This window comes from Lampetra planeri, chromosome 59 (assembly GCF_965212315.1).
Source record: "Lampetra planeri chromosome 59, kcLamPlan1.2.h2, whole genome shotgun sequence".
Taxonomy (NCBI): Eukaryota; Metazoa; Chordata; class Hyperoartia; order Petromyzontiformes; family Petromyzontidae; genus Lampetra; species Lampetra planeri.
In genome coordinates this window covers 3,533,848-3,556,187 of record NC_136165.1, presented here as the reverse complement: position 1 = coordinate 3,556,187, position 22,340 = coordinate 3,533,848, and the positions used below count along the sequence as shown (strand labels likewise).

Here is a 22,340-nt window from a genome sequence, read left to right as displayed (position 1 = left end):
TCGCTAACAGCACTTTACCCAGCAGTCTGTCAAGACTATACGGGGGATCTTTGTCTTTGTATCTGGGTGTGAAATGTATGCTTGTTTGTGCACACATTTGTGTGTGTGTTTAAGATTGAGTTGTGCATGGGGGTATGTTACATGCATACGGTTTGTCCTTGTGTGTATACACATCTGGTAATGTATATGTGTGTGTAATGAAACATTCATGCTGGCCTGCCTACAAATCCACTCTGGGTTAAATTAAAGTGGAATGTTTGAGGAGCTCACTGATCCTTAATAGATCTGGATCCGTTCCCATCGGTGAGCTCCTCCAACAGGAGAGGCTGTCTTCTTGGTTCTTTCGGTAAAGTCACGTAGAAGGGAAATAATAAAATAATAAAAATAAAACATAATAAAATAATTTTCACGACGTTTCGGTCACAACGCAAGCAAACTGTTTATAAAGGTTTGGTTTACCTGAATGGGTGTGAAATGTAGGTGTGTGTGTGTGTACATCTGTGCGAGTTGAGAATGGTGTGTTATGGGTGTTATATTGCGTGTGTACACATCTGTGTGTGTTTAGTAGTGTATTACATCATAATGTAATTTGTTATCATGCGTAACAATGTGTATGCATACACTTGTGATGTTTTTGATCTGTGTATTATATGTGTGTATGTGCGCTTCTGTGTGCTTATGGCTGTCTTGCGTGATTTGAATATGTGTTTAATGTACGTGTGTACGCGCGCGTATGCGCGTGCACGTCTTTTTATGTGTCTGCGTTTAGGACACCGTTTCGGTGCACAGACCAAGTTTTTATGCAGAACGGTTTTTGAAGTTTATGTGCAATCAAGTCTTTAGGAAAACTCCATGTAAGTAATATTGCCTTGCACACACATTTAATCCGCGCGTGGCTGTGTTTATAAACGTGACGAAGCACATCTTAATTAAATTACAGCACCGTATGTATTAAAAAAAAATTACACTTCCACCCGCCCCTCCCCTGTTTATTTTTTTTTTAATCAAAAGTGAGATCGGTGCATCTCATAATCTGGATTATTCATGCCACACCGATTACATGACCAGCCACCCCAGAGCACAGAAGACCCCAGAATAATCTGCGCGCAGTCATCATCATCATCATCATCACAGTCTTCCCCCGTTATTCGCGAGGGATACGTTCCTCAGATGGCACGTGAATAGCAAATTTCGCGGATGATGATATTGCCCCTATGAATCTCTAAAATGAATTGCCTCAATTAAATGCGTTAATAAGCTATTAAATACGTGGGAATGATCATAACGCAAAAATCTGAAAATTGGTAAGTACAAATAAATATTAATGAGTATACGTAAATGTTCAAGTATCTCATCACTTTATCTCACCACAATAGCACGGTTCGCTAAATACGGTGCGAAATAAGTTTTATATACATACTTTATCACGTAACTTTACCTCGTCACTTTCTCACGTCACATTCTCTCTCTCATCGTGTTATCCTGTCACTTTATCTCGCTGTCGACGCACTCGTGTCGAGTTCCAGACGCGATTCGCGGATAGCCAAAATCACGGACCGGTGCGAAATTAGTTCTATATACATACTTTATGACGTAACTTTATCACGCAACTTTACCTCGTTACTTTCTCACGTCACATTCTCTCTCTCATCGTGTTATCGGATCGCTTTCTCTCGCTGTCGACGCACTCGTGTAGATTTGCAGACGCGATTCCCGGATAGCCAAAATCGCGGAACGCAAGTTCTGCGAATGACGAGGGAAATGCTGTACCGCATTCTGCGAATTATAAACTTTTTTTTTAATCCACGGCACCCACTCTATACATTTCGTTAACTTTAAATTTTACACCCTTGTCTCCCGCTTTCCCTGGGGCGTATTTTTGTAAAATTACCCCGAAGTTTTTGTGGGGTGTGCTTCTTAACTTTCCCGGCGTCTTTCATAATCCGGAGAATGCGGTCGGCTCGTCGCCGATGGTGCGCAAATGCCGAAGAGCCCCAGTGAATCATCTTGGTTCTTTCGGTAAAGTCACTTAGAAGGGAAATAATAAAAATAAAACATAATAAAATACAATTATGAGACATCTCCTTTACCAGTGGCAAAATATAGTAGTAGGTTTTTACCCTTTCAACTGGTACAAAAACTGACACCTTTATACAATGCATCATGTTTGCAATAACCAAGTAGTCAAAATGCAAACAAAGAGAAACAACTCTGATGATGATAATGATATGCACTGTCCTTTGAAGTTGATTGGTCCACACCCGAGACAGCTTTTCTTAGAGCCTAGTTTCCATTGGTGTTGGACCAGATGACGCCAAAAGGCGTACAACTTGTGTTGTGGTTATTGCAAACATGATGCCTTGTATAAAGGTGTCAATTTTTGTACCAGTTGAAAGGGTAAAAATACGATTCTCACGACGTTTCGGCCACAACGCAAGCAGCCGTCCTCAGGTGAAGAACAGGTCTGTCGGAATGACAGCGTCTGACAGACCTGTTCTTCACCTGAGGACGGCTGCTTGCGTTGTGGCCAAAACGTCGTGAGAATTATTTTATTATGTTTTATTTTTATTAATTTATTATTTCCCTTCTACGTGACTTTACCGAAAGAACCAAAGAGATGAATCCCTGCAGTCACGAAAGCTTTAAATCGAAAAGCCCCAGTGAACTTTCTGACCTTTGAAAAAATTCCCGATGGGCAACCCGTTTGTGTCCGTGATTAGCGCCCGGCTTACATTTTCACCGGACGCTGCAGCAGCTTCAATCCGTTTTGCGTACGGAAGCGTGCTTGCGTGGCGCAGTCTGTGCTGCCGCCGCTATCTTTTAGCGGTTCACGGAAAGAGGAACGAATGGAAAGCGGTTTGACGCACGACCGGAAACGATTGTTGCCCCGGGGGGGGGAGGGGGGGAGGGAAGCCGTCTCTCCTCGATATTAAAGAACGTTCCAAGTTCGTCTGCCAGTGTGCTCTCTGGGCCTGCGGTTAAAGGAATGGTCCCGATCTCGTCGGTTGTCGGAAGCTAAGCAGGTTTGAGCCTGGGTAGCGTTTAGAAGGGGGGGGGGGCGAGCACTCCGCACAAACGGGTTGCCCCCCCCCCCTTCCCTCCCCGCTTGCGGGTGCTGCGTGGTAGACAGCAGAGGGAAGTACAGCAAAGCCCATTGTTGTACTGCACTTCCATGCCCCCCCCCCACCGCCGACATTCCCTCACGTTCACCGACCCATGCTGGCCAGCGTGGGGAAGTACGTTCCAACGACCCTCACGGCCCGCACTGCCTGGTTCTGCAGTTGATTAGCTAAAGGCTGTCCACATGTGCACGTGCAATTATTGCCAGTTCTTAATTTCAGCCAGCCTCTGTCCGCATCGACGATCCGGAAAATATTCCCACACGCAGCACACCACATCCCCGTCGACCTCGCACTGTGCCCGTGGCTCCTAGTTGTGTGCCACAGACTGCTCTCTGTTAGTGGCACCAACATTTTTGGGTGAGAAATTATTCCCGTGTGTGTAGAGTTAACTTGACGCTGCCCCGTGAGTTTGCGATCCAGAAAGTTTTTTTTAAATTGTCTCCCCCTCGACCGTGTGAAGCAGGGTAACGTGTGGGTGGTTACCCCACCTCTTCCAAGACATCTGGCCAGTGTGGAAGAGTAGGCCAAAAACACCCTCCGTCTCGAGCCCCCCTCTAGTTGCAGGTCTCTCCGCCAGCAGCGGCTTGTATGTTGAACTTCTTTCGCACTGTACGTCGCCAACCGTGCTAATCGTGGGTGCAAGAAATTTCAGGGTTGTCTACTTTTCCCTTTTCTTACCTCTACCGCACGCTTACATGTTGACCGCCGTCCAGCTTTGGCCAGTGAAAGGAGATCGGAGCAACACAAAAACCGCCCCACCCCACCCACCCATATGGCCACACGCGCTAAGCCCCGTTATGAACAAGCTCCCGATCGCAGAAAAAGCCGCCTTTCTGCCAGCGGTGGCGGTTTCAGGGGCTTGCACTGCCCCGCTGTTAACTTGTTAACTTGGCATCCACCGCTACCCCCCCCCCCCCCTCTCGTGCCGTCGCCAGCGCTGAAGTCGTCGCCGTCCAAGAAGGGGCGTGGCGGCACCGGCCCTCCGCGGCGGCAGACAACTGTGACCACGGCGACCTCCATCACCGCCAGCCAGCCGCTGGACGAGAAGGAAGACAAATACTTCCGTGGGGCCTCCAGTCTTCCCAACCTGGACGATGAAGGTGGTGGTCTATCCCTTCCTCCTCCCCCCCCGCCCGCCCCCGCGCCCGCCCGCCCTATTTCTCCCGTGTTGTTCATATTTTGTTTGTTGCGGTTGTACCTGACTCAAGAGCCGCATGGCTCGCAGGGCTATACCTAATAAATGAAACTTGTGTTGAATTGCTTTTTTCACTGGCAATTCTGTGCCGAGCCCACGCTGCACCCTCTCGCGCTAACGGGCTGTTTTCTTCCACTGGCTATTTCGCCGAGCCAGAAGTGTAACTGATAATTAATTGCCGGGCCTCGCAAGACAACGGAGGCATCTAGCTCGTGGCCGATCCAGGACCCCAGGGGTGACGCTGACGAAACGTTCGCTGCTGCGTGTGTTGCGAGTTGGCACACCATGAGGCCGTATCTGTCTTTGTCAGCACCGATGAGGGTTCTGATTGTCAGATGGCGACACTGGATGTGTGTGTTTGCCTGTTTGACTCCTTTCGCACCGTACGTAGCCAACCGTGCTAATCGGAGGTGCGGGGTGAAGGACAATTAAATTATTACAAAGAGCAGTTCTAAAGAAATTCGTTTTCAATCTAGATTTAAAAGTGCACTGCTCTAGTGGCTTTCTAATATGCGAATGAAGAGCATTCCAGACGGTCGCGGACAGTGCATCTGAAAGCCCGCGATGCGGTGGCCAACGTCTTTGTTCGACGGTTAAGCAAAAGCCGCTGCGAGGATGACCGGAGTTCACGTGATGTAGTTCATTTGTGGCAATCACGTTGTATGTAATGAGTGCAACCTTATAATGTACTCGTTCATGTTCTATGGGTTTTTTTGCACCGTACAGACCCAGCCCTGCTAATCGGAGGTGCAGGGGAAGGACATCAAACTAAACACAAAAAGCGATTCTAAAGAAGTGAATATTCAATCTACTGCTCCGTTCTAATGACAGTACCAATGAGAGTTGTGTATCAAATTGGGGGCAATAGTTCTGTGCTTGACACTGCTAAGCTGCTGACACTGTTGTTGTGTTGTTGTTGTTGTGGTGGTGCTGCTGCCAGGTCTGCCACATGGTCGACCGGACATCCTGCCCAGCACCCCTCCATCGCTGGAGGATGCCACCACTGCCTCCATCGCCACCACGCTGTCCTCAACGTCGCTGTCGGCCAGCGAGCATTTCCCAGTGGAGATCGCTCCCGCACACCCTGCCAACCGGTAATGTACAATGTGTGAATCGGAATCAGAATCGAAATCTTTATTTATCCTGGAGAAATCCGATGAGCTGTGAAGCTTTTAAAAAAAAAATGTTTTACAGATGTCCAGTCGGGGCGGGTTACAGAGTTACAACAACAAATCGTATTTTTTTTAAACGACAGTGCAGAGTCTAGGGAAGGTGAGCAAATCACTAGAAAGAAATGAGTAAATTAACATACAAAAACTAAACGGTTTTTATTTCATGATCTACAAGTCCACTGAGCTATTAGTTATTTTTCAGAAGCGACCTGGCCACAAAAGCTCAACAAAGTGGCTTATCATGTGGAAATCTATAGCAGCCAAAAATAATCTATATACCGCTTGCAACATGCGCTAATCTGGTCTCACGCACGCGCACACACACCAGATTATAAGCCACCCATCTCATTCCCACGTGCCGCTATTCAGAAGCCGTAATAACCATAACCTCGCGGTTGTTATATGACGCACCGGCAATATTTGCTTGAAAAGACGGGGGGGGGGCGGGCGGGTGAAAAATGTGCGTCTTGATTTGGATAGGTTCGTCAACTTGGCGGGTCACGCAGCGCCCTTTCATTATTCTGAATGGGAGGCAGTGACGTTTTTATTTAAAGGGCACAGATGCCACCGTAGGGGACGCCACGAGAAGGGACGTCTGTGGCGCACGCAACATACGGTTGGCTTCGAGTGCTTCGCTCTGTAAATGAAACGGCACCGAGCCTCAGAGACGCTCGACAGACGGACGGGCGTGAGTGCGTGGAGAGGAAAATGGGGTGGAGCGTCATCGGTTTGAAGTCTGGCTGTTGATTTTTCAGTGTTTAATTCCATGCTTATATTTCTGTATTCAATTACCTGGTAGGGGTTGGTGGCTTTGTGTAAGACAGATGGTGTTTGCTGTTGACAGTGCTGTGCAAACTGCCCAGCCTGATGCTGAGTGGAACAGCGCTGAGGTCAATGTGCTGCCGCTTGGCAAACATGAGGGTGGGGGAGTGCGAGGGGAGGAGGGGGGACGCTCTGCATTCGTCCCAATACAGTACGACTAAAATATCAGCTAGGGAGGTGGCCGGGTGGCTCAAGAGGTCAGAGCGTTGAGCTCACACCGCTGAGAACCCCGAGTTCGAATCCAGGCAGCCCAACCCGTGTAGCGATTACATTTTTTGTTCTAGATTTGAAGTTTTCGTGACTGCAAAGATCCATACTCTTTGGTTTTTTCGGTAAAGTCACGTAGGTAGAAAATAAAAATACAATTAAAATGAAAAAACTTACTACAGTAATTTTGCTGTAGCAGTTCCACCTGAAGACGGAAGCTTGTGTTGCCTCCGAAACGTCGTGATTTAATTTAGTTGTTTTTTCATTTTATTTTTATTTTCACCTACGCGACTTTACCGAAAAAACCAAAGAGTATACATTTTTTGTCTCAGCCCCTTGGTCACCAACCCCGTCAACATAAAGTGTTTGGGCAAATCCAACCTTTGCCCAGTGCCTTGCCAAGCCAGGCTGACGCTGCTCCAGGATGCACGGCTAGGTTTTGTTTTCCACCCTGCAGAATGCCAAGTCGCTGACGTGCCACGCTGCACTGCGTGGGCAGTGCAGCGTCTTTGACGAGTGTGGGCGATGCCGTGATGCTGCGTTTGAATTAAGCTTAAAAAAAACTAAACTATTTTTTTATTTCACCAGGAAAGGCCCACCGAGCGTCTTAGCTTTTTTTCCAGATACGACCTGGCCACAAATGATAGCCCGACGAAGTGGCTTATCATCTTGATTTAAAGCTTTCGTGACTGCAGGGATTCATATTCTTGGTTCTTTCGGTAAAGTCACGTAGAAGGGAAAAAAAATCTAAAACAAAAATATAAAACAATATTGTTTAATATTTTTACTATTTTATAATTTCCCTTCTACGTGACTTTCCTGAAAGAATCAAGAATATGGCTTATCATCGTGTGGAGATTTATAGCAGCCGAATGCTCTGAACGCGCGATTCTGGTTAGACAGGCCTCTGGGCCTACCTTGGCTCCTCCCACCCTCAACCAGTCCATATATACAAATACTGTGTTCTTGGAATTTCTCTCACTTGATACAGCTATCGTGCTGTGACTGTTCCACCTGAAGACGGAAGCTTATGTTGCCTCCGAAACGTCGTGATTTTTATTTAATTTTAAATTTTACTTTTACTAATTAAAATTTTTTACCTACGTGACTTTACCGAAAAAACCTAAGAATAGGCCTCTGTGTCTCTCTCGGACTCGTGATGGGCGAGCGAACGTGCGTTTTTTTGCTGTGCCCATCCGTACAGACGAGTGGTGATGCCGGAGGAGGTGGAGGTGACGATCGAGAGCGGAGCGGAGCCCGAAAGCGCAGACCCCTCCGGCGCGGCCAGCTACAGGCCCCATCTGCTAAGGGGGGCCCCCCCCGCCACCCCCCCCACCCGACGGACAGGACAGCGACATCTCCGAGGTTTACTTTGTACGTTCGCCACACCCACACGGGGGGTGGGGTGTGGGGCTAGGGCTGAACGAATTGGGGGAAATATCTGATTGCGATTTTTCTGACAGATATTGCGATTTGATTTGCGATTAATTTTGACTGTCTTTGTGAAACTGTGGACTATCCCAGCCACACCAGAAGATGTGGAAGATTTTTGCGGGGGGAAAAAAAACTGTGTTTTTATTTAACCAGGGAAGGCTTCGCTGAGCTATGTAACTCTTCTTGAGAATTGACCTGATCACAAATGATAGCTCAACCAAGTGGGCTTATCACGTTGAAATGTATAGCAGCCAAATACTCTAAACGCACGTTCATATATGTGGAGGGAAAAAACCAGAGGACCCGGAGAAAACGCCACCCGACTTCGGGGGAGAACGTGCAAACTCTAAATAATCAGACGCCACGGTGTGGCAAGTTTAAGGGGCTCTTTATGCAAAAGGCAAGTGGGAAACACTGGTAAAAAAGTAAACATCCATTGACGCCTTTAAGGTTATTGTTGCGATTCATCAAACCACTTCCTGGTCCATTTGTATTATCGCTTATTGGGAGGAGCAGTCGCACAGTGGTTAGCACCGCACTGTGCTATGAAACCAACGATTCTCGGCCACGGCCAAACATCAGTGTGGCGAGTGACTGTCACAGCCTGTCGAGGCGTTCATCCAACAGTAGATTTCAACAAATAATCGCTCAATCTAGATTTGAAGCTTTATTTACTGCAGGAATCCACGCTCTTTGGTTCTTTCGGTAAAGTCACGTGGGTATAAAATAAAATCAATCGCGACGTTTCGATTGCAACGCAAGCAATCGTCATCGGGTGAGAAAACCACAGCAAGAAACATTTTTGCAGCCCACACGCTGGTATGGTTTGTCTCAAACACGTGTTTGCTGAGTAACATTGATCTGCAAGGAGCCAATGGTCGATCCACTAAACATTACTACGTGTGCGCCTTTTGGCGTCATCTGGTCGAACACCATATGAGACTAGGCTCTAAAGAAAGCTGTCTCTGGTGTGGACCAATCAGTTTCAAAGACAATGCATAAATTATCAGAGTATTGTTTTTTTGTTTGCATTTGACTGCAAGTATTGTGGTTAATGTAAGCATGATTCCTTGCAAAAGGTGTCAGTTTTGTTGCCAGAAAAAGGGGAAAAACCCTATTAGTTTTAATACGTGATTTAACAGTGGCTCGCCTATGGAATCGATGATCCCTACCATAGGAATGTGGAATTTCCACCACTGGCTCTGGGCAGAGAATTAACACCGCTGCGCCGACGACACACTTTGGCTGTTGATTTAACAAGCGTGTACCGACTGTTTGTTTCGTTATGATCTGCTGCTGCTGCTGTTTGATTTGCTGACATAACCCGGCACAAGCACAGCCATGCATCCGTGAATTGAATGTGACCCCCCCGTCCACTTGACAGTTTTCTCATGGAAAGCAGTGGATTTGCTCTCCTCTGTTGCGCAGAGCGGTCTCTTATAATCAGAGTAAAGTAAGTTTGTGGTATCAGCATTTGGTCCATGGCCCTCTCGGCCACTGGACTATATCTGCTTGCCACCTGTAGTTTGCGTTTCCACTCTCCCCACCACCCAGCTGTACTTAACCTGCGTGTGTCTTCTAGCTAGACGGCTTTTCCCAAAGGAACGTAGGTTCCCTCCCCATCCCCGCCTCCTACTATTGTTGCATGCAGATAGACCCTGCTCGTATCAGAACCACCTCCTCAAAGGAATTGTTGGGATGCCCACGACGATTGTTAATGCTGAATAATAATAATATGGATGTGGTGGTTCCCAACTTTGTGTTTCTAAGTTGTTTGGGGGTCGGGGTCCCTGAAATGCTAAAGGGGGGGGGGGGTATAGTAATAGGTTTTTACCCTTTTATCTGGCACCAAAACTGACACCTTTATACAAGGGATCATGTTTGCAATAACCACAACACAACCAGTCAAAATGCAAACAAAAAGAGACAACTCTGATAATGATATGCACTGTCCTTGAAATTGATTGGTCCAAACATGATCCCTTGTATAAAGGTGTCAGTTTTGGTGCCAGATAAAAGGGTAAAAACCCATTTCTATATGTTGCTACTGGCAAAGGAGGTCTCATAATGGAATGCTTACCCCAAGCTCTCAATACTCTGATAGTGCGCTGTTTTTGAGTTGTACGCCTTGTGGCGTCATCTGGTCCAACACCAGTGGAGACTAGGCTCTAAGAAAAGCTGTCTCGGGTGTGGACCAATCAACTTCAAGGACAGTGCATATCATTATCAGAGTTGTCTCTTTTTGTTTGCATTTTTTTTGCTTGTGTTGTGGTTATTGCAAACATGATCCCTTGTATAAAGGTGTCAGTTGTGGTGACAGATAAAAGGGTTAAAGCCTATTACTATATCTTGCTACTGGCAAAGGAGGTCTCATAATTGGGGGGGGGGGGGGGTTAGTTTAGTTGCCCTTCCCCCGCACCTCCGATTAGCACGGTTGCCTCCGTACGGTGTGAAAGAAGTTCAAACAAACTAAAAGAAAAAAATGAAGCTAGAGACGAAACAGTCGGGCAGATGGACAAGAGTCATCGTCGTCGGCAATACCCGAAGGAATCGCCAAGTGAAGTTCATGGGGAACGGCAAGGAGAAACGAAACGGTGGAGACGCCGCAGTGATTTAGAATGAATCCCCTCTCTTCTCAACAGGCACTAGAATTTTGCTTTAAAGCTTTCGTGACTGCAGGGATTCATATTCTTGGTTCTTTCGGTAAGTCACGTAGAAGGGAAATAATAAAATAATAAAAATATTAAACAATAAAATTCTCACGACGTTTCGACTGCAACACAAGCAATCATCATCAGGTGTGAAATCAAAAACATTTTCTTGCTGTGGATTTCACACCTGATGATGATTGCTTGTGTTGCAGTCAAAACGTCGTGATCATTTTTTCGCTTGATATTTTTTTCATTTTATTATTTCCCTTCTACGCGACACTACTGAAAGAACAAAGACTATAGGCACTAGAATGTTGTCAAAGCGATGGCTGCAAATGTTGCAGTGGTAACATCGAAAACAGGCGGCCGTGTGCATCAGGAAAGTGTTAAAGTATTTCAAGTTCAAGTTCATTTATTTGGTATAGCCCTGTGAGCCATTCGGCTCTTGAATCGGGTGCAACCGCAACAAACAAAAACCAAAAACATGAACAAGAAAACATCTTAAAATATTGCAGAAACGCTGTGTATTGAGATTGGTTGGGAGACGTGGTACAGGCTTTGAGACCAAATGCTTTTTTTTTTCTCTCTGATTTCTCCCTTTTTATTTTAGCGGGGTGTCTATGAATGGATCGCCCCCGCGTATAATATACAATTGTGATTTGTACGTCACGTTTAAATGCAGCTACATCTCACCCCAAAAGTAAAAAAAAAAGTTTGCAGTGCAACCCGGCAAATTACTTGCACGCATTATGACTTGTGGAAAAATATAGTACTATACGAGTTGTCAATCTAACAGGAAAACTATTAAAAAAAAAATTGATGCATGTTGTGTACACGTGATAAGCCACTTCGTTGAGAAATCATTTGTGGCCAGGTCACTCAGTGGGCCTTAGCTGGTAAAATAAAAATAGTCAACAACTTAGTCTCAGCGGTAGAGCGAGCGGAATGTGGCGAGCTCTCAAATCCTGGTGGCGCATTGGCTCAGCCCATCATGCCTTTGGCTAGGGCTGATAAAATACGAACCACTTTGTTGGAAAGTCAGCGGCGCTTGTCTTATGGGAAGACTTTCCCCCCCCCCCGCCATAGCAAGGAGTTTTGAGGATAGTGGATCACGTCTATAGGAGTAGACACGTGATCATAGCGTTCACCATGAAGCAAACCGCCACATGATCGTCAACCTGAGCTTAAGATCGGCATTACGCAATCGCGGTCTGATCTCGATTTGAAGCTTTCGTGACTGCAGGAATCCATACTCTTTGGTTCTTTCGGTAAAGTCGCGTAGGCAGAAAAATAAAACAAAATAAAAAATAATATATCACGCAACACAAGCGGTCGTCCTCGGGCGAAAAAAATTAAATCCAGCAGTAGAACTGCTGAACCGGCGAGAGAGCTGTTTCAACGAGAGGTTATTTACGTGGCGATGGGCAAGCAAGCGGGGTCTGAGCTGGAAAGGAATTCCATCCACGGACGCAAGCACGTCAGTTGTGTTCATGCGGTCTGCTTGGTGGACGAGTCGCTTGCTGACTACCGTTTGGGACGGCTTGCCCCCTCTGCCGTCGGAATTTAGCGAAAGTGAAACGGGGGGGACCACTCCATGTCCAGCGTAGAGACTGACTGCTACCGCCATGGGAATGGGGAATGTCTACCGGTGGAGAATGCTCCGCTGGTGGAGATGAGTGTGGCGTTGCTTGAGGGGACAGTGGTTCTTAACTTGGGGTGCCCTTGCTGGGGGTGCGAGCCACGGCCAGATTTTTTTAGAAGGTAAATAATCGAAACACAAATTAAGCACGGGCACTTTAGTACGACTACTTTGTTTCATCAAACCCCAATGCATTTATTAACATACTTTTTTTTTACGATTGAGATCCAAAGGAGGGGGGTGCAAGGCTGCAGGTGAAGGTTAAGAACCACTGCTTTCGGAAGTCCAATCTAATCTGTCTCCCTTTCAATCTGGAAACAAAGCAGGTGGCTCGGAGGTCAGAGCCCTGAGTTGGGCCCCACTGGGATCATGGGATCCAAACCAGGCAGCCGCTTGTGATCAAACGGAGCTCTTGAAGTGTGCGGTGACGAGTCAATGTATCGGCCGGGTCACCGATTTGCTTTTACAACTCGTGTTGAAAAAAGTTGGGAACCACAGTCGTGAAAATTGTTCTTCCTGAACGGTGTGTGCTTTTTTTTTGCGTTGAGAATAATCCTTAGTTTATCCAGGAACTTTTCACCGAGTCTCAAGACTCCTGTTCAAGAGGGAGCAGTTGTAAATCGGTATTGTTTGGCTCGGTAACTGTTTAAAATGAACACGTTTGCACTTTGGGGGGAAAAACCGGAGCACCTGGAGAAAACCCACCCCGTACAAAGGGACATTAAACTCTGGTGATCCGCGTAGACACATCAGAAACCTGCTTGCTGTACTGTAGTTGTCTGGCCACCTTGCAGCCCCCATCAGGTGTTGTTGAGTCTCACGAAGCATCTCCACAAATCATTGGATTACAGGTGTGACACTGATTGCATGCGCTGTGCGTGCGTCATATAATCTGGAGTGTCTTCTAATCACGTGTTGCCCGGAGAATGGCATGCGCAGAGCTGTTGTCTACTCTGGCCTCGCGTTAACATCGCCGAGTGAAGTGCATGGCATTGGTAACCAGAGAAAAGAAAAAAACCATAGAGACGCCAACAATGATTTTTATAATGACCCCCTCTCTCTTCTCTCAACAGGCACTTGAATGTTGTGAAAGCGATGGCTGCCTCTGGTACAGAGGAACATAGAAGGCAGGTGGTCGTGCGCATCAGGAGAGCGTTTTAAAGTATTTAATAAGTCAGGGCATTTTTACATTTGATGAGCAGCTACGTCTTGCCAGTATCAAAATATCAGAATAGATTCCTTGTGAAAGGTTTCGGTTTGATGTTTTGACATCTTAACACCTGTTTTATTGCCAGAAAGGGCAAAAACCTTTTGTTATATTACATTTGATGCTACATTAAATGCTGCTAAATTCCAGGTCCTTGAAAATAAAATATTAATTTGACTCGTACGACAAACAATTCCACTTGGTGGCGAGTCAGGTTGGAATGTGTTGCACTCTGTGGATCGGTGGCAACTTTGAGGAATCTCAGCAGTAGTTCTGTGATGTCCGCATCCGCGTGCCACATTCTAACAAGGCGTTACACTGTTCTGCGAGAGATGCCAATGGATTATCACTCATGATTTTGACCCTAATAGCATGGGTGTGCGTCTTGTAATGTGGACAATTACATGAGTACGCATCCAAATAGTGGAGCATAACCAACACGAACGATTTTTATTTGACCCCAGCTAAGGCCCACTGACTATTTTGTGGAAACGAACTGCCCGAAAATGATAGCGCGATTAAGTGGCTGATGTGCACACATTTACAGCAGCCGAATATGGCTGGTTCAGTGGGTTGAAGAAACACGGAGTTCGTAATATGCGAGAAACCCATCTGCTGGACAATGAGGCAGTACAGCAAGTAGGACGTGAACCCGCCAGCGTGGTGTCTGCGTGTTCCCTGGTTATGTGGGTTTTCTCCAGGCATTTCACTTTTCTACATAGAATAAAAACGAAATAAAGAAGACCAAACATCACGAGTAAGGACCCTCTTGAAAAGAATCTTGACTCGATGAGGGAATTCTTGAGTAAACAAAGATGTTTAGTAGTAGCAGTATTGTCCGTGTGTTGAACTTTCGATTAAAGCTTTCGTGACTGCAGGGATTCATCTTCTTGGTTCTTTCGGTAACGTCACGTAGAAGGGAAATAATAAAAATAAAACATAATAAAATACAATTCTCACGACGTTTCGGCCACAACGCAAGCAGCCGTCCTCAGGTGAAGAAACAGGGCTGTCGGAAAGACCAGCCCTGTTTCGGCCCTGTTCATCACCTGAGGACGGCTGCTTGCGTTGTGGCCGAAACGTCGTGAGAATTGTATTTTATTGTTTTATTTTTTATTATTTCTCTTCTACGTGACTTTACCGAAAGAACCAAGAAGATGTGTTGAACTTCTTCCGCACCGTACGTAGCCAATTGTGCGTATTATTTATTAGTAATCGTGTGTATTCGGAGCAATTGCGTGTCTTCTGGTGTTGCTTTGGAAAGTGCCGTCTTCATATTTGCTCCATGGCCAATGTGCGTTCAGATTTTCACGGGATAGGATGCGGCGCGTTTTGTTTAATTGTAGCTGGCCAAATGTAATTTGGTGTGCAACAATGACGTGGTGGGTGGCTCTGTGAGTGGCTTATGCGTCAAAAGCAACGGGCCAGCCCCGCTGGTTTATAGAGCCGCCTATGATTACACCAGGTTTTGTCCAGTGTAGCGAACTGGTCGTCTTATCCTAGGCATCGGTGTGACTGCGCCAAGAGAATATACAAAAATTTGTTGGAATTAATTTGGTTAAAAAAATTCGAGGTCTCATAATTATTTTATTGGTTCTTTTGGTTAAAGTTACGTAGAAGGGAAATAATAAAAATTAAAACAATTCAATTCTCACGACGTTTTGATTGCAACAAGAAAATGTTCTTGCTGTGGTTTTCACACCTGATGCCGATTGCTTGAGTTGCAATCGAAACGTCGTGACAATTGTATTGTTTTATTTTATTATTTCCCTTCTACGTGACTTTACCGAAAGAACCAAGATTATGAATCCCTGCAGTCACGAAAGCTTTAGAAGAAAAAAAATCGTTTGACCGCCACGTGGGAAATGTCTCCAGCAGGAGACAATGGGAAAGCGAGTTCCCCCCGTGCGTGTAGCTTAAAGGGATCTCAGAAATACTTCTGTGATGTCTCTTCTGCGCCATTCTCTCGACGCTTGGATACAATACGTTGCTGCGAGTTCCGAATGGACTCTTCACTTCGTGGGACAATGCCGATGGAAAAATTGTCGTGAAATCGGGAGCAAAACGAAATCTACTTTCGACGCATGATTGTACCGTGGTTTTGTTGGCGGCCTACTTTATAAATTGGTACTTGCCATGGGAATGTGGAATGTGCACCACTGGATCAGTATAGATGAGCACTGGCCCAATGCTTGGTTGAACATGGACACATTGGAGTGTTGGCGTTTGGTGACGGAGCTGCTGCTTGTTTTCAATGTAATGGTCGTGTACGTCACTAAAATGTGTTTTTGCTGTGTGTTTTTCTCCTTCAAGTGAACTGGATGAAGAGGAAAAGTGCGAAATCTTGCGGTGAAGGATGGAACACAACTGTCATGCTTGTAAAAAAAATGTTTCACATTTGTGGGAAATGCATAATTTGGAGTCATTCTATGATCGTTTTAAGAACTATTCTTGAACGCAGTATTTGAGAGGGGGAAGAAAATTGTAGTAAATACTGAACCTTTTCTTATACAAACGGAACTATGGGTCTTATACAGATATTTTAATTGTTTCAGCTCTCGAGCAATGATTACAAAGTCTGGATCATTATTGTTAGACTTATATTTATGTTGACAGGATGCAATTGGTATTTCTTTGCCCAGGGATGGTTATATGTTTATGAACGTCTCATTAAAACAAACTTTTCATAGGCTGCTTAACTCCTTAGGAACTTTGGCTTTGTCTATATTAGACCAACAGTTTTTATTATCGGATTCCCAGTTTAGTTTTAAACATAGCTTCGCGTGAATGTTCTCGTAATCATCAATGCCTAGAGCTGTGTCATCACCGATGGTTGTTCTACCCCCTCGTTCCTTCTGCTGCCCTTGAGATGGCCATCTGTTCAAGGTCACCTGCTGCATAGTGCTGCTGTTCACGCAGCGGGCTATCCCAGGTTTGTCTTATAGTGGTGTAATTCTGATATTTTCATCTGTAAATAAAAGTCACAAACAATGTTCACGACGCTCTGTGGGTTTTTTTGAATATTTTTGTTGTTGAGGCCTGTGCGTCCAGTCGCCTGCAATGTCAGATCTGGACAGTTGAATCAGGGTTGGGCCTAATTCTAGATTTGAAGTTTTTGTGACTGCAATAATCCATACTCTGGTTCTTTCGGCATATTTTAGCGATTGTTTTTCGCTGTGGTGGTCCCCACCTGATGGAGGACGCTTGTGTTGCGCCCGAAACGTCGTGATTTAATTTAGTTTTAATATTTTATTTTGTTATTTTCACCTACGTGACTTTACCGAAAGTACCAAAGAGCTTGGCTGAGCCTGCTTTGATTTAGAAATACAATCGCAATGGGCTTTTGTAAAATTACAAAAATAATTGTCAAAGGAAATTGATTGAACTGGTATAGGTAGTACTCTTAGGTTCTTGCGGTAAAGTCGTCACGGAGGTAGAAAAATGCAAAAATATATATCTCGACGTTTCGATCGCAACACAAGCAGTCGTCCTCAAGCGAAAAAAAATAATCCAGCAGTAGAACTGGTTCAGCAATTCGACCGAAACGTGATATTTAATTTTATTTTTCGACCCACGTGACTTTACCGAAAGAATCAAAGCGTATGGATGGATTCCTGCAGTCACGAAAGCTTCAAATCAAGATCGGTATAGGTAGTGTTAGATTTTTAGTAATGGTGAAAATCGTAAACAAATTAGGGATCGCACTTGGGGTGCAAAAATCTGGACGTATGGGGAAGGATGTTTGCATTGTCATCATTCGCCACTGTTGCTTGCCGTGACATGGAGTCGAACTTTCTCCTTGCAATGCGCAAGCCACCGCCGCACAACTCTTCAGGGCCTTATCTGCCGACAAGGTTAAGGGGCTGCCTTCAAATCGACAAGCTCAGTGTCGTGCGTCAGTGGTGCCACCTGGTGGCTATGTATGGAATAACGTGATTTAAATCTGGCTATGTATGGAATAACGTTATACTGGTAGGAACCTCCTGGTTACACCAACCCACAGGGGATTATTGTGTCCGTCGTACAGGGAGGGGCTGGGTTGGGAGGGAGTGGCTGGGTGGGGAGGGGCTGGGTGGGGAGGGTGGGGCTGGGTGGGGAGTGTGGGGAGTGGCTGGGTGGGGAGGGAGTGGCTGGGTGGGGAGGGTGGGGCTGGGTGGGGAGGGTGGGGCTGGGTGGGGGGTGGGGCTGGGTGGGGAGGGGCTGTTCACCCCGTGGTGCCCTTATAAAACGCAACGTTTAACTTACTCACGCCGGCTTTTTGCCCGCCCTCACAGTCGGCCATATTTGCGGAGTACACCACGCCGCCGTTGACCCTGGCCATTGACCGAGCAACCCAACATTCCTACCAGCTCCCTCCGCAGGAATGTGTTAACTTCTTCGCCTGGTATACAGGAAGTCGTGGGTTCGATTCTGACCCTGACGCCTGCTGTATATTTGGAGTTTGCATGTTCTCACCGTGGTCGTGTGGATTTTTATGCCGTTCATTGGGTTTCTCCGTCCACATTTAGAATCACGCGTTTAGAGTATTTGGCTGCTACAAATGTCCACGTGATGATAAGCCACTTCGTCAAACTATCACTTGTGGCCAGATCGCTTCTGAAAGAGCTAAATAGCTCAGTGGGCGTTACCTGGTGAAATAAAAAATAGTTTTTAGAGCAGGGAATTGAATTTACTCGAAATCAGACACTGACAAATGCAACACTTTCAAAGTTTGTACCTACATACGTCCCTTTATCGTGCTGGAGATTTCACTTTACCCGTGTAAAACATGGACATTTTCCCCAAGGAACGCGGAATTATTCGGTGAGGAATGTGAAAGATTTCGTTTGACTTTTCCATGCAACGGCAAACTGCCTGAAACATTAGCCTGCTAGATTTGAAGCTTTCGTGACTGCAAGAATTCATAGTCTTAGGTTTTTATTTTATTTTACTTTGATTAATTTTAATGTTTTACCTACGTGACTTTACGGAAAAAACCTAAGAATAAGAACAGCCTGCTGTTTATACGGCAGTGTTGATGCGGCCCTTCTGGATGATGTTTCCCACGCTATTGCTGCAAAGCCGATCTCGGTGGTTTGGGTCACGTGCCCACCGCAGTAGTCCTAGCACCTGCAGTCATGACCCCACACGACACAGGAGAGGAACCTTCTCGTCACGCCCCATCGTCTTCACCATCTCGTCGAGCGAGGTCGACTTTGGCGAGCTAACCGAGGAGGGTCAGCCACGAAGAATAATCAGGGCGGCCGCTGGATTCGAACCAAGAAGTGTCCAGTAGTTTGCCAGATGTCCCAGTAGTTTCACAGATGTCCCAGTAGTTTCACAGATGTCCAGGAGTTTCACAGATGTCCAGGAGTTTCACAGATGTCCCAGTAGTTTCACAGATGTCCAGGAGTTTCACAGATGTCCAGGAGTTTCACAGATGTCCCAGTAATATCACAGATGTCCCAGTAGTTTTATAAATGTCCCAGTATTTTTTACAGATGTCCCAGTAATATCAAAGATGTCCCAGTAATATCACATGTCCCAGTAGTTTTATAGATGTCCCAGTAGTTTATCAGATGTCCCAGTATTTTCACAGATGTCCCAGTAGTTTCACAGATCTCCAGTAGTTTCACAGATGTCCCAGTAGTTTCTCAGATGTCCCAGTAGTTTCATAGATATGCAGTAGATTCAGATGTCTAGTAGTTGTATGGATATCCAGTCGATGTTAGGTCCACACCTTTACATGTTACTCTATTCCGTTGAATACTATCGTTTTCATAAATTTTATAACATAAACATCTAGGGGGAAAAAAACCATCCACGGACAAGCCTTTAGATGAATGCACAAGGTGGCATTGCTGACGGATGGGCGGATGTGCTGAGCTCTTACCAATTCCTTAAAATAGGAGTCAAAACCACGAACAAGTGTGGAAGATCTTCTTGGTTCTTTCGGTAAAGTCACGTAGAAGGGAAGTAATAAAATAATAAAAATAAAACATAATAAAATAATTCTCACCACGTTTCGGCTACAACGCAAGCAGCCGTCTTCAGGTGAAGAATGAGACACTGCCAAGCTAGGAGCTTATATATAAGCTGGGTTGGAGGTGGAAGAAGAGCGCCTTAACAGTGTGGAAGATATAACACGCAAGAGACAATCACGTTTATTATAAATTAGTTTTATTTTTTTTATTCCAGTTTAATTAGACACAGCCACTGGTGGTAGTATTACAACACGTTTAAAAACTGGCAGCAAACGGAGAAAGCTCAATAGGCAGTTTCAATTGCGCACATTTGGACATCCACACGACCGCATAGGCAGCCGTCGACAATCGTCAAGACTTCCCACACCACGTGTAGCAGAACTGTCAAACACCTTACGCTCGAGTGACGTCACAGCGATGGGAATTACGAAGCGTGTGAGGGACATAGCGGAAGCAGCAGCGGGTTGCGCTAAAAGAAAACGATGAACGAAAAACGACGGGCGCTAAATTACAGCTGCGTGCAAACGCACGACCAAAACAAGTTACGTGATAAATGCCCGGAACTGGTAAACGCGCGAGATTTTGTGTTATTTACAAAGTTTCCGATTCACTCTTTTGTTCTCAACCATCCAATCGATCATCCAAATCCACGTTCTCTGGATGGGGATATTGCCCGCGATGTGTCACGGACCGGCGAGATGTCAACTACCTCGCCTGGCGTACAGGAGGTTGTTGTGTTCTATCCGGAGCCTGACGCCTGCTGTGTATTTGTAGTTTGCGTGTGTGTCTCTCTCTCCCCGTGGTCGCCTGGGTAATCCCTCCACGGTTAGAATAATCGTGCGTTCAGAGTATTCGGATGCTATACATTGCCACTCGATTAGCCACTTCGTTGAGGTATCATTTGTGGCCAGGTTGCTTCTGGAAACGAGCTTCATCGCTCAGTGGGCCTTACCTGGTTAAACAACAACAACGTTAGGAATAGTTGAATAGTTATATCGTCTGTTGGTCTTCAACTCGTACCACCCCAGACATCAGTTCTGCCGACTCCATACCCCCCCCCCCCCCCCTTATTCAAGTCTTGGCTTAAGGCCTTCCCTTTGTCATCTGTGTACGAATACATTCCCTTAATTTGAATAAATGTCGGTTGGAAAATTGATAGTCTGGAGCAAACTAAAGACGACGTAGAAAACGAATCATTAATCCAACTTGTGAACAGCACAGTATGCAGTATACACGTGCTGTTATTTTCTTTTGGAACGAATCTCTACTTTGGCTCAGAGGTCGCAACCGGGTACCCGATACCCGTACTCTACCCGATACCCGGTTACCCGTACCCTGCCGGGTACGGGTACCCGTTTGCGACCCTGGTGCGGCCGGGTACGGGTACGGGTAGGCCGTGAGTCACTGGTGAGTCACCGTTTGTCACTCATTTCCCAACGTCTTGTCTCTTCTCACAATTCAAGTCCCTAGAATCAACCCACCCGCGCCTGCAACGTGGCTTCATCCCAGAGGTCGCAATCGGGTACCCGTACCCTACCCGATACCCGGCCGGGTAGCCGGGTATCGGGTAGGGTACGGGTACCCGTTTGCGACCCTGGTGCGGCCGGGTACGGGTAAGGAATCAACACCCGTTTGCGACCTCTGCTTTGGCTACAGTGACTACATGTCACTCTCTATAGCGTGACGGGTCATACGCAATCTGGAACAAAGTCTAAAACTTCGTAATGAATCAGAACAAAACGAAGCAAGCGGTGGCCGTTGGAAGGGAAACTATTTGATTTTTCGAAAACTTAGAGTTAACTCAATTTACACGGATACTTTTTTTTTATTAGAAAAAGCCACGTTGTTTATTCAACTCTACTGAGAACCCAGTGGCTTGAGAGCGCGTACCGTGGAAGGAAATTTGCCTTGAAATGTATCGGCCCGATTATGTTCACGTATTTTTAAATCAATGTTGGCCATATTCTGTTGATGCATTCAGCCAGTGGTTCTTAATCTTTTTCTGTAGCCTGCACCCGTTTGGTTCTCAATTGTAATTTTTTTAAATCATGTAAATAAATACATAGGGTTTGATCAAACAGAGTAATTTGCACGTACACGCCCGTGCTGAATTTGTCTTTTCGATTATTTACCTTTTACAAAAATATCTCTGGCCATGTCTCGCGCCCCCAGAAAGGGCATCTCGCACCACCAGGGGGATGTAAAATGCACCCCAGGTCAAGAACCACCGCATTAAACCCATCGTTATCAACAGCAAGCATTCTCTCTGATTCTTTCGGTAAAGTCACGTAGATATAGAAAAAATAAATAAAAGAGAAAAAAATTGCTGTGGATTTCACACCTGATGATGATCGCTTGTGTTGCAGTCGAAACGTCGTGAGAATTTTTATTGTTTAATATTTTTATTATTTTATTATTTCCCTTCTACTTTACCGAAAGAACCAAGAATAACAAATAGTGTCCCAGAAATAAAATGTTTAATTGCCTCGGCAATTTTGTATTATTTGGTACCCCGGGGTACCACCATAAGTGATCTTGTTGTAAACAACAAGTGATGTTGTAAACAACAAGTGATCTTGTCGTAAACAACAAGTGATCTTGTCGTAAACAACAAGTGATGTTGTAAACAACAAGTGATCTTGTCGTAAACAACAAGTGATGTTGTAAACAACAAGTGATCTTGTCGTAAACAACAAGTGATGTTGTAAACAACAAGTGATCTTGTCGTAAACAACAAGTGATGTTGTAAACAACAAGTGATCTTGTCGTAAACAACAAGTGATCTTGTTGTAAACAACAAGTGATCTTGTCGTAAACAACAAGTGATCTTGTCGTAAACAACAAGTGATGTTGTAAACAACAAGTGATCTTGTCGTAAACAACAAGTGATGTTGTAAACAACAAGTGATCTTGTCGTAAACAACAAGT

General features: G+C 45.5%; 1 protein-coding gene across 1 annotated transcript in view; it reads left to right on the top strand.

Annotated features, from left to right (window-relative positions):
* LOC144736164 (phosphatidylinositol 4-phosphate 5-kinase type-1 alpha-like) overlaps positions 1-22,340 on the top strand; it is a 44,096-nt gene that overhangs the window by 15,047 nt on the left and 6,709 nt on the right. The window contains 5 exon segments of the mRNA XM_078618750.1: positions 770-854; positions 4,058-4,222; positions 5,258-5,411; positions 7,723-7,846; positions 7,848-7,892. Coding sequence (XP_078474876.1) covers positions 770-854; positions 4,058-4,222; positions 5,258-5,411; positions 7,723-7,846; positions 7,848-7,892 — 573 coding nt within the window.